At 37.3% G+C, this 13,385-nt stretch overlaps 1 protein-coding gene across 6 annotated transcripts in view; it reads right to left on the bottom strand.

Annotated features, from left to right (window-relative positions):
- Positions 1-1,003: 1,003 nt before the first annotated feature.
- Positions 1,004-13,385, bottom strand: part of LOC109163349 (ATP-dependent DNA helicase homolog RECG, chloroplastic) — a 29,510-nt gene continuing 17,128 nt past the window's right edge. For all 6 annotated transcript variants that reach the window (XM_019312101.1, XM_019312098.1, XM_019312103.1 and 3 more), the window contains 3 exons: positions 4,802-4,885; positions 2,608-3,180; positions 1,004-1,457 (listed from right to left, as the gene is read on the bottom strand). In XM_019312101.1, the coding sequence (XP_019167646.1) occupies positions 1,365-1,457; positions 2,608-3,180; positions 4,802-4,885 (750 nt within the window). In that variant the 3' untranslated portion in view covers positions 1,004-1,364. The remainder of the gene's footprint in view (positions 1,458-2,607; positions 3,181-4,801; positions 4,886-13,385) is intronic.

Genomic DNA, 13,385 nt, shown 5'->3' with positions numbered 1-13,385 from the left:
ACGGATGATTAGATAACAGTACAACTTTTACACAGGACTAGTTCTCACTTTTATCTGTATCCTAGTAAACTAATTCGTTTTTTTTTTTTTTTTTTTCTTAAAAAGATGGTATTGCCTATTTGGTAAATGACTGTTAGCTAATTGTGTTAATTAAAGGGTATAAATAGTTGATAATATTAGTTGATTGTAGAAAATTATTTGATAAATTAACTGTTAGCTGATAGCTGTTTGGTATAATTTCTTTTCTCAAAAAGCTAATTGAAAAAGTTACTTGGAGTAACTTTTTGAATTTTAGCCTTTTGGAGTTGTATAAAGCTAATTAACCAAACATTTATATTGATATTTTAACTAAATCAAACAATTAATAGTGGTCAAATAAGTCAAAATTGGCCTATAGGCCAATTTTTTACCAAACAGGGCATTAACTTCCTATTCTCAGCTCATCCACGGCAAATTATGCTGTGCATCCGTATGCACCATGCATGGTGCATACGGATGCAAAAACGACGTCGTTTTAATAAAACGCGCATCCCCCCTTAAAAAAAAAATTAGGTTCGATTCCCAGCAACAACATATGAACTAAAATTCCATAATCAATGAACTATATTTCCATAATCGATGAACTATAATTCCATAATCGATGAACTATAAGTCCATAATCTAATCTATGAACTAAAAATTCCAGAATGAATGAACTAAAATTCCATAATCTATAAACTAAAATTTCAGAATCGATGAACTACAATTCCATAATCGATGAACTATAATTCCATAATCAATGAACTATAATTCCATAATCTATGAACTAAAATTCCAGAATGAATAAACAATATAATGTTGTTGCTGGGAATCGAACCTGAATTTTTTTAAAAGGGGAGACGCACGTTTTTTTAATAAAACGACGTCGTTTTGGCATCCGTATGCACCATGCATGGTGCATACGGATGCACAGCATAACGATTGCTCATCCACAGTACAGTTTTTAGATAGAGGTCTGGGTATCTTGATAAACTCATGTTAACGTATCATGTAAGTAAATACAATAACATCCCTAAAACTAATAACAAGTAGGTAGAACTGTCCCAAGCAGGTATCTGATGAAAAATGGAGGGATGCAAATTATACAAATGCAATAATTCCTTCTAGTAGCAGGAATTAAGTTTAAATTATGGGGAGCAGGAGACAGTTGTTGCAAATCCAAGACTGTATGCTAAATGTAGTTACATTTTTCTCCACAAACATGTACAAAAAATTGTACAGTTTACTATCCAAAGCAAAACGGTATATAACCTTCAAGACCCGGATAGCTAATAGCTCCAATACTTCACGGTGCAAAAGAACGCCGCCTCTCTGTTTCCTGTACCTTAATCCCCAAGAAGGGAAAGAGGCTGGCGCATGCTAAGCTCAGCTTTGAGGTACGGAAATTTCTCTAAATCAATAGAATCGCTCAAGATTCTCTGCAAAGAAAGGTTATATCTTTAGTTGAAAGATTTTCTGCAAACAATGATAATGATATATCTGAAGTTAAAGGATCCCGTTCTTGTTTATCTGTTTTTCTTGCCCTGTCCCCGGTCTGTGCCAAAGGTCAAGTTGGGGATGAGGGTGGTGCTATTGACACTTCATACTCCAGTATACATAAGGACAAAATCATGATAGCAATACATACAATGTCATGATAGGAGAAGTGGGTGGTGGTGCTCTTCAAACTACAGTGTACAATAAGTAAATATATACGAAGTATATTATATAGTTCTGTAGTATGGACAGCAAAGGCCCTGTGGGAGCAACACGAGAAAAAATAAAATTCAATAGATGCATAGAGTAGTAAAATATTTTATGATTAATTGCCTCTATGTAACAGAATATGTTCCCATGTTAAGGAATTTGGCACAAGCTATGTTCTGCAGTTCAATATTTTACAGATGAATACATTTATGAGCAAATATAGTTGACCTAAACATATGCAAAGTTCTAGAAATAAATATGCTAGATAGTTAAAGAGTATCTCAAAGCTATAACTAAATTAATATTCTCACATAGAAAAGATGTCAATACATACACCCATACATGTACACAGATGCATATCTTAAACCAAATAGCATACATGAGAACAGAACAGAACAGCAAGTGGCCATTGTGACAATCGCAAGAATACATCCAAAAGCGTATCTATAATATAAGATCTTTAGCCTAGTTACAGACTAAAGCCTATGTATAATAAAACATTTTTTTCCTTTCTCCTAATGTATGTGAAACAGTTTGTGCCAGAAAGTCCAATGAAAAATAACATTCTTCTCCAAAGTTGCATCTTAATGAGATTTTTCATTTACAAAAAAAAAAAAAAAAAAAAAAAAAAGGATTGATTTCTATAGAGGGGAAAAGAATTTTATTGGGCAAATATGGATTGACTCAATTCTTGAATTTTTTATAGAGTTTTATCTTAATAACCAAGTAAAGCATGCTTAACAAAAAGTCAGCTTACAGGGTACATAATTACTGAATGGCTCATTGACTCTGTGTGACAAAGTGATACTTAAAATTCATAAATCTCAACAAATTCAACACAAAACACCCAGAAAAATTACTTTTAAGAGAATATTTACTCACCAGTGCAGCCAGATGGGCTTCTTGTAGAACATTTCCATCTATCTCTAATCTAGCAACAGGAAACTCAGGAAGGTGGCCAGACTGTTTCTTACCAAGCAAATCTCCAGGTCCTCGCATTAGAAGATCCATATTTGCGAGATAAAAGCAATCAGATGACTTCTCAAGAACCTTCACCCTATTTAAGCCACTGGTTGTAGACGCTAGCAATATACATTTGGACTTTCTATCTCCACGTCCAACTCGTCCTCTAAGTTGGTGCAATTGAGCTATTCCAAAACGCTCTGCATTCATTACTACCATCATAGTTGCATCTGGAACATCAACACCTATCTCAATAACTTGAGTTGATAGCAGTATATCAGTTTCTCCAGTTCTAAACTGCCGCAAAGCTTCGCTTTTTTCATCACTTTTCATTCTTCCATGCAATAGCCCACACCTATAAGCTGAAAACCTACTAGATATTATTTCTAGATCAGCAGCAGCAGCACGAAGCTGAGGCAGTTGTTCAGATTGTTCAATGACCGGATATACAAGATATATTTTCCCCCCTATTTCCAACTCCTCCATCATCATCTGTAATGTTGACAAGCCAAAAATGCTTAAAACCAATTATTCGGAAACATAAAAAGGGAATGCATTTTTATCAATTTTAATTACCCTTGTTTGATGTCGGAATCAACAATAAAAGTTAAAAAGAGATTGCATCCTAACAAAATTTGATCTCTCCTTATCTTGTTCTAGAGATGCAACTGAAGCATTCACTCTATATTTTAAGCATATGAAGCAACAACCAAAATAGAAGTGTATAGCCCCTCACCATATTCAGATAGGAACTTTAACAGCTAAATATGACCCATATTTTTTATTATAAGGAAGGGGGATACCCTACATATACAAACTATTTGCCTCAATTGAGGTTTGAACCTTTCACCTCCCACTTAGGGGAGCAACCCGATACCAGTGGACCACAAGCCACTTGGTAAATATGACCCATATTGCTCAAACTTGAAATGGTAAACAACAACTACTCCCTAAGACTTGTAAATATCCTAAAAAATCAACTTTCACAATAAAAACTCTTTATATAGCTTTTCCTCTAGGGAAACCAACAATCAAGGGGTATATGATTAGAGGTATTTACCAGTGAGCTAATGAGACCTTAAAAATAACGAAAAATCACCAAGGCAAGAGTAGAAACATGAAGACATGTGTTGATGAAGTACGAAAGGATGCATAATGGAAATAAGTTGATGAGCATTCACCTTTGAATGGCAGTATTACCTTAGTGAGGTATCATCATTGCATTGAATTTATTTTATAGGAGGCAGCCAAAATGTATTCCTCCAGGCTCCAAACTTCTCACATTCTTTCTTTACAACCATTTATGTTAAATAAAAGGAAACCCTAGTCCTATTCCTAGTAGAAGTAGGCTTAGTTTCCTAATCTCAGTAAGGGTAGGTTTAGCCTAATGTTCTTAACCAGGACTATGTGGTCCAATGGTACCCGGGTTGGACTTCCATTTGGAAGGTTGTGAGTTCGAGCCTCAGTGGAGGCGTTATTAGCTCTTTGTGTTTCAGTAGGTTGAGAAAGTATATGAACAGATACTACAATGTAATAGAGCTAGTAGCATTCAAAAAGCCTAATGTTCTTAAAAATATAGGACATCTATATAGTTTAATACATAGAAATATAGAAACTAAGGGATACAATCTATTGTAATCTTTCATTATAATATTTTTTTGTATGCTCTCTTTCTTTAGCATTTTCAAAACTTTTGCTTCCGTCTAACTGGCGGGTGGTGGCTATTCTCCACGCACAAATCCTTTCAATCCCTCAATTTCAACATGGCATCAGAGACTATGTATCCTAGGCTATTTCTTTTTCTGTTTTTCTATATTTCCAAGCAAAGGCGCTCAGCTTCCTAATACAGTTTAAATAGTATCATAAAAATCTATTTAATTACAATTATTCATAACATATCTGCAGTGCCCCATTCATTTATACATAAAGGTATAGGTGAGTCTAGCTGATTACAAATACTTCATTTTCCAAGATGATAGACACAAGTAACAAATGCGTAATATTTTTCATGATAAGGTATGAGAGTATCCAAGCATGTCCAATATATTCATTAATCATTATAAATGAGAATGGTATATATTCTAGTGTGACTAAGTTTGTAGAGATCACATACCTTATAAACCTCCTCAAAACCAGACTCATTTCCTTCAATTGCATATGTTTCCACTGGTATTCTCCCAGGAGGCAAATCAGTAATCTATTGTTAAAAGAAACAAGAAAAGGCTGAAAATGTAAAATAGAATAAAGTAATCTAGAGACCAAATATAGTGGACAAGAAGAAATCAAGGCATAATGTGCAGATGTGATATATAATTTGCCGACTGATAGAAGAAAAGCTTTTATTCTTCACCCTACTAGTTCTAGTCATTTCCAAAAGGGGGAGAAGGGAGGAGGGTAGAAGAATCTAACTAGAATCCTCAAACGATGATTGTACATAAGACCAAAACCCTAGGCCACTACCTCAACTAACTTGTTTACCCTACCATCAGAGAGGATTGTAATATATATATATATATATATATATATATATATATATATATATATATATATATATATATATATATATACATATATATGTTAAAACAGTAGAGGGAAGCTTTATTTCATATTGTTCGAATTCAGTTCTCCATGTTACAACCATATATATAGGCAATTAGGCATAAAGAAAAGCATGATAAATGCAGAAAACTATTCATCTTCTCAAGGTTATAACTGCCTAGAGAAGAGTAACAGTCTGCCTATTTCCAACACTCCTCCTCAAGCTGGAGCATAAAAATCAAGTGCTCCAAGCTTGTTACAAATGTATTCAATCCTAGGTCCACGAAGAGGTTTAGTGAGAACATCAGCAAGTTGGTCATTTGACCCAACAAATGTAGTAATGATGTCTCCAGATGCAACCTTTTCTCGTATGAAGTGACAATCAACCTCAATGTGTTTGGTTCTTTCATGAGAGATAGGATTGGAGGCAATATGCAAAGCTGCTTGATTATCACAAATCAATTTCATAGGACCAAGTTTATATAAATTGAGTTCTGTGAGAAGCTGTTTAATCCAAATTAGCTCACATATTCCAAATGCCATTGCTCGATATTCTGCTTCTGCGCTTGAGCGGGCAACAACATTTTGTTTCTTGCTTTTCCAAGAAACAAGATTACCACAGAAAAGAATACAATATCCTGATGTTGATCTTCTATCCCAAGGGCATCCAGCCCAATCTGCATCTGTATATCCAACAACTTCTGTATGTCCATGATCTTTATATAGTAATCCTATACTTGGAGATCTTTTCAAATATCTTAAGATTCTAATTTCTAATGGCTGCATCCCAATGACTTTGACATGGCTCTTATAGAAATTGGCTAACTACACTTACAGCAAATGAGATATCTGGACGGGTGATCGTCAAGTATAGTAGTTTGCCAACTAATCTCCGGTATCTGCTTGGATTGCATAGAGGCTCCTCCTGTCTTGGAAGAAGCTTGACATTTGGATCCATGGGTGTGTCGACTGGTTTGCAGTTTGTCATACTTGTTTCTTCAAGGATGTCTAAAACATATTTCCGTTGGGACACATGGATACCTTTTCCAGATTGAGCAACTTCAATGCCAAGAAAATATTTTAATTTCCCAAGGTCTTTTGTCTCAAAATGTTGACACAAGTATTTCTTGAGCTGTTCTATTCCTTCTGTATCATCTCTTGTGATGACGATGTCGTCAACATAAACCACAAGATATATACTTTTTCCAAGAACATGTTTATAGAAAACAGAATGGTCGGCCTTTCTTTGGATCATGCCAAATTGTTTGACCACATCACTGAATCTCCCAAACCAAGCACGTGGAGATTGCTTTAACCCATAGAGAGACCGTTTAAGACGACAAACAAGACTTGCTCCTGTCCTAGCCACAAAGCCAGGGGGCTGCTCCATATATACTTCCTCCTTCAAATCACCATGTAAGAAAGCATTTTTGATATCCAACTGATATAACGGCCAGCAACGATTGGCTGCCATTGAGAGGAAGAGGCGAATAGAGGTGATTTTGGCTACAGGTGAAAAAGTGTCTGTATAGTCAATGCCAAATTCCTGTGTATATCCTTTAGCAACAAGTCGAGCTTTAAATCTATCAACTTGTCCATCTGGACCAACCTTCACATTATACACCCATCTACAACCAATCACAGTTTTTCCCAAAGGTAAAGAAACTAAAGTTCCAGAAGAATCAAGTGCCTCCATTTCATCAATCATTGCTTGCTTCCATCCTGGATGAGTTAATGCCTCCTTGACATTCTTTGGAACAGAAACAGTAGACAAACTAGTAATGAAAGCACAATATGATGGAGAGAGTCGCTTTTGTGTGAGAAAATTATAGATAGGATAAGGATTTCGAGTGGACCTTTTACCTATTCGACTGGCAATGAGAGAGTCTTCTTATGTTGTGGTTTGGGCTATGTTAATGGGAGGCAAAATTGTAGGACATGAATCAATTGGACATCCATCCTCTTGGGAGTTTTGACGGTTGCGTCGTTGATAGGTGTACATAAATGGTGATACATGTCCTTCTTCTTGAATGGTTGGATTTGGTGTAGTTCTTTCAGGAATCTGTATAGTTCTTTCAGGAACATTGTGAGATACAGGTTCTGAAAAAGTAGGAACAGGGAGAATTTCTATTACCTCAATGGGTTCCCCTAGGAAATCAGACTCAATGGAGATGGAAGAGAAGAAAGGTGTTGTTTCAAAGAATGTAACATCACATGAAGTATAGAAACGATGTGTTTTAGGACAGTAACACCTAAAGCCCTTTTGGAGACGAGAATAACCAATGAAAACACACTTTATTGCCTTAGCATCAAGTTTGTCACGTCCTGGGCAAGAATCATGAACGAAACAAGTGCACCCAAAGATCCGTATGGGAGCTTATGGAGAGGTTCTTGTGGGCGCAAGATGTGAAGAGGAATTTTTCCGTGCAATACAGAAGAAGGCATTCGATTTATAAGATAGCAAGAGTGAAGTATAGCATGCCCCCAAAAATTCTTAGGAACCTTGTTATGAATAAGCAAAGTACGGGCTGTTTCAACAAGATGCCGAATTTTCCGTTCAACACCACCATTTTGCTGAGGAGTTCTAGCACATGAAGATTCATGAAGTATTCCATGTGATGAAAAAGAAAGAAGTGAAAGAGTCAGAAAAATACTCTCTTGCATTATCACTTCGTAAGATTTTGAGAGATAACCCAAATTGATTCAGAATTTCATTGTAGAATTTCTTAAATACATCAAATAATTCAAAACGGTTCTTCATTAAAAAGACTCACGTGCATCTAGAGAAATCATCAATGAAGACAACAAAATATGAAAATCCCAAAGTAGATGAAACCCGACATGGTCTCCAAACATCAAAGTGAACTAGAGAGAATGGGGTATCAGCCCTCCTATTCACCCTACTAGGATATGAGGCTCTTGAGTGTTTCCCAAGTTGACATGACTCACACTCTATGGATTTCAAACCCATACTTGACAAACTTGGAACAAGTTGTTTTAATTTATTGAGATCAGGATGCCCTAAGCGACAATGGTTAAGGAGAGGTGAAACAGTAGCAGTGCAAGCTATTTTGGTATTGGTAGAGACCTCGTGATTCATTTCCTACACCAATTGTCTCCTTTGTTTGACGGTTCTGAATAATTACAGAATCAGAGGAAAAGGTAACAAGACAATTAAGAGAGCGAGTAAGTTGATTACTTGAGATCAAATTAAAGGAACAACCAGGAATGTAAAGGACATTAGATAAAGATAAAGAATGAATAGTAACTTTCCCAATTCCTATAGCCTTTCCTTTTGACCCATCACCAAATGTAACAGCAAGAAGAGAGCTTGAGAAATTAATATGGGAGAAAAATGAAGGGTTACCAAAGATGTGATCTGTGGCTCCAGAATCCAAGACCCAAACTGATTCAGATTTTAATGTAAGGGCAATATGAGAGACACTGCTACTGGAAACCTTCCATGTACTGTTCAGAATATTATGTTCTGCCATAATCATCGGAAAAATATGAGAAAAACATTGTAGGGTCGCAGAACAGAAACAAGCTGATCTGGAATTTTTTGTTGGAAAATGTCGCCGAAAAAGGAGTCCACGCGCCGGCGCGTGACGCTAGAGCTACGACTGTGAGGTGGCGCGTGTGGAGGCCATTGGTGACCGGAAAAGTTTGGTCAAGGTCGCCGACGCTTCTCTAGGTGGTTTGACACACCAATTTGTGAAAAGAAATTATCTAGGATGAAAAAACGAGAAAAGGGCAGTAGCAGTGTACGAACACAGTTCATCTGTGTTTATCTGGAGAAGATTTCAGGCCCAAAAGAAAGGTGGCTCTGATACCATGTTGAAACAGTAGAGGAAGCTTTATTTCATATTGTCAGAATTCAGTTCTCCATATTACAACCCTATATATAGGCAATTAGGCATAAAGAAAAGCATGATAAATGCAGAAAACTATTCATCTTCTCAAGGTTATAACTGCCTAGAGAAGAGTAACAATATATATATATATATATATATATATATATATATATATATATATATATATATATATATATAATTAAGTTCCCGTGCTGTTGTGCGGTGATTAATGTGTGTGAGTTTTGTACTTAAAGTGCGTGAGTCTTGTGCTTAAGATGCGTGAGTTTTGTGCTTAAGGTGCGTGGGTTTTGTACTTAAAGTGCGTGAGTTTTTTACTTAAGATGTGCGAGTTTTGTGCTTAAGGTGCGTGGGTTTGTTCTTAATATGAGTAGTTGTTGAAACTTAAAGTGCGTTCGTTTCTTTCTTAATGTGCGTTGTTTTCCTCCTTAAGGTGCGTGATTTGTATACTTAAAGTGCGTTAGTTGTGTGAAACTTACAGTAAATCATTTTTAAAACCTTAGGTGCGTGGTGCATGAGTTTTGTGCTTAATGTGCGTGGGTTGTGTACTTAAAGTGCGCCAAATTAATGCTTAAAGTGCGCCAAATTAATGCTTAAAGTGCGTTCCTTCGCCCAACCACACGGAAACCCCTCCCCGCACCTGATCTCTTCCCTATATATGTGATCATATGAGAACCAGCATTCCCATGAGTCCATGAAAACTAATCTCATCCATTAGAAAAAATAGATCTATGGATGAGATTAATTGGAGAGACTAAAAACGCGTATGTGCATATTAGGCATTATGATGTGTGCATATTAAGCATGTGTTGTGTGACATGATTAATATGATTAATATGCACAAATCATAATGCCTAATATGCACAAATCATAATGCCTAATATGCACACACGCGTTTTTAATCTCCCTCCCAATTAATCTCATCCATAGATCTATTTTTCAAATAGATGAGAGTGGTTCTTATGGACTAATGGGGAGGGGGTTCTCATGTGCTGAAATTGAGGGATTGAAAGGCCTGGCAGATAGAGAATAACAACCATCCGCCAATTAGGCGGAAGCAAATATGTGAGAAACCAAAGAGAGAATAGAAAAAGTATATTATATTAAAGATTACAATAGATTGTATCTCCCTGTGTGTATACTTTATACTTCTATGGACCTCTATATATACTAAATTAATCCTAATAGGAATAGGAAACTACTAATTTTTTTGAAAGGAATAGGAAACTACTAATAAGAATAGGAAACTAAGAGAGCCTCTACTAGGAATGAGACAAAGGTTTCCTAATATTCAATACTCACCCTCAAGCTGGAACATCTGGAAGTTTTAAGCTTGGATTAAAACAAGCACTCTACCTCACTCAAAATTACAAATGAAAATTAAAAGCAACTAGAGGATAACAGTGTTGGATGGCTTCGGAGAGACAATGCTATACACAACCCTTGTGACTGAAGGCACCAGGGGCGAAACTTGTCACGAACAACCTTGGGAATGAAGGCACCAAAGGGTGAAGATTAACACGAACACCATCACAGCAACATAAGCACTCTAGGATGGATGATTTCAAAGGAGATTGCGCTATGCCTGACCCTCCCTTGGGAATGAAGACGAATGCACCAAGAATAGAGCTGAACACAATCCTTGGGAATAAAGATGAGCACACCAAAGACGGAGCTGAACACGATCTTGAGAATGAACACACCGAGGATGAAGTTGAACACAATCCTCGAGAATGAAGATGAACGCACCAAGGATAGAGTTGAACATGAACAACCTCTAGATAACACAACATAAACACTCTAGGATGTTAGAGAAGTTGGGTTACGGTTGAGAGAATTACTCTCAACCTTAGGGTTTCAATTTTGAAATTAATGGCTTAGTTCTTCCCTTTGCTTGTATATATAGGCTCTTTATCTTCTGTATATCAAACACAGTAATATACAACTACACAGTCTTCTTTTGCATACACTTTATCACATAGGACATGATATGTTTCAGTAGATAGACTACGCGTCACAGGTCTATGGTTAACAGAGGAAGCAGGTGGTCTACCTATGGTGGCTGGATATAGAATAAGAGAGGAGAAGTTGGAAGAAGAAACTTCCTTTTGATTTTATTCAATTTCCAACTTAACTTGACAAATTAATATTCTCCCATATATATAGGAGTTACAACCAAAGATATAAGGAAATAATATTCTAAAACTGTTAAACTAAATATGAAGGAAATATAACTAAACTAGTAAAGGAAACAGTATAACTAAACTAGTAAAGGAAACAATATAACTAATTTGATCTTTAGGTAGTGTGAACTAGTTGGGCAGCAGGATCTGTAATGTATCATTACACCCCTCCTGGAGATCAAGCTTGTCCTCAAGCTTGAAGCAGGTGACAACATTCAAGTTGAATTCAGGTGATTCCATCGCGTGCGTTCAACTCCGTGGATGCAAGCCAAGCAGGGAGTTCTTCACCATCCTCTAATGTCCACAACATAAAAAGGTGACGACAATTATGACCCGGAAAAAATCGCTCATCGCAATTATAACACAATTTTTTGGCATCCCTCTCGGCCTTTTCCGCTGGGGATAGGAATTTATACGGAGGTCGAGGTGATTTGGTGTGGTTGGTTGGCTGTTGTGGGGGTAGTGAGACACGGGCAGAGGGAAGGGGTGCGGCAGGGTGTGGGTCATTGTTTACCGTTTTGGCAGGTAGAAGGCCTAAGATGTGACATTTCCGGTGGAAGTCACGGGCTGTATTAATGGCTTCGTTTAGAGAACTAGGCTTGGTCCTTTCTACATCAATCCGAAGTACCTCGTCTAGACCAGCGGTAAAAAGATCAACTCGTTGGGTTGGGAGTACTGTGCCTGCACGTGCAAGGTGAGCTCGAAAGTCCTTGACATAATCATCAACGTGCCTGCAGGTCTGAAAGAGCAGCTTTAGTTCGCCTAGTGGATTAATGCTTCGAGGTGGCCCAAAACTCAAACAACACTCTTCCTTAAACGATGCCCAGGAAGCAAATGGTGACACTGCAGTTTCAGAATGGTACCACAGTTGGGCCGCGCCAATCATATGGTGTGCTGCCAGAGGAACACGTTCATGGCCTGGTGTGTCAGCATGGCGAAACGAAGACTCACAGCGAAGTAGCCAAACCATAGGGTCTTCCTCGCCTGAAAACAAAGGGAATTCGACCTTGGGATACCGGGAAAACGGTAGGAGTGATCCCCTATGTCTGCCACAGTAGATGTCCCTTCGTTTTGAAGGGCAGAAACAGAGTTCTCCTCCTGGACAGGTTGTTTACCATGGCTGGTGAGTAGCTGTTGGACCAGATTCTCCAATCTGGCAAGAGAAGCTGCCTGGGTGTGAGAGGATGCGGATAAAGAGGCGACAGTAGTTGTCAAATTTTCAATTTTGTCATGCTGTAATTCCAAAGCTTTGACAGATTTCTGCAAAGCTTTGATGGCTGATTCAATGTTCAAATCAGTACCCATGACGCCGGCAACGGGAACCAAATGATATGTTTCAGTAGATAGACTACGCGTCACAGGTCTATGATTAACGGAGGAAGCAGGTGGTCTACCTATGGTGGCTGGATATAGAATAAGAGAGGAGAAGTTGGAGGAAGAAACTTCCTTTTAATTTTATTCAATTTCCAACTTAACTTGACAAATTAATATTCTCCCATATATATAGGAGTTACAACCAAAGATATAAGGAAATAATATTCTAAAACTGTTAAACTAAATATGAAGGAAATATAACTAAACTAGTAAAGGAAACAGTATAACTAAACTAGTAAAGGAAACAATATAACTAAACTAGTAAAGGAAACAATATAACTAATTTGATCTTTAGGTAGTGTGAACTAGTTGGGCAGTAGGATCTGTAATGTATCAACATGCCAACAAAGCCTTCATCGAGAGCGGTAGAGGTGAAAAGGGAGCAAAGAATAGCAAAGGATGCAATAGAGCCCATAGTAATGAAGATAAACCCGAAGCAACGAGATGAAAATAATCAGGAAAACAAAGTAAAATAGGTAAAATAGAACACCGAATGAGTGTAGATAGTCAAACTCCCCCTCAATATAGAACATTGAATGATTGTAGGTAGTCAAACTCCCCCTCAATATAGAACACCAAATGATTGTAGATAGTCAAACTTCCCCTTACTTGAAACATGGGAAATAATCACAGGCCTTTATAGTAGTGTTGAAACTAGAAACCCATGGGATAAGGCATACCGGAGATAAAGAAACAAACACTGTTATACCAAAACACAAACACCTTGGGG

The sequence above is a fragment of the Ipomoea nil genome, unplaced genomic scaffold, assembly GCF_001879475.1.
Source record: "Ipomoea nil cultivar Tokyo-kokei standard unplaced genomic scaffold, Asagao_1.1 scaffold3017, whole genome shotgun sequence".
In the NCBI taxonomy this organism is placed as follows: Eukaryota; Viridiplantae; Streptophyta; class Magnoliopsida; order Solanales; family Convolvulaceae; genus Ipomoea; species Ipomoea nil.
Note: the sequence above shows the minus strand (reverse complement) of the source record. Positions and strands in the feature narration are given on the sequence as shown.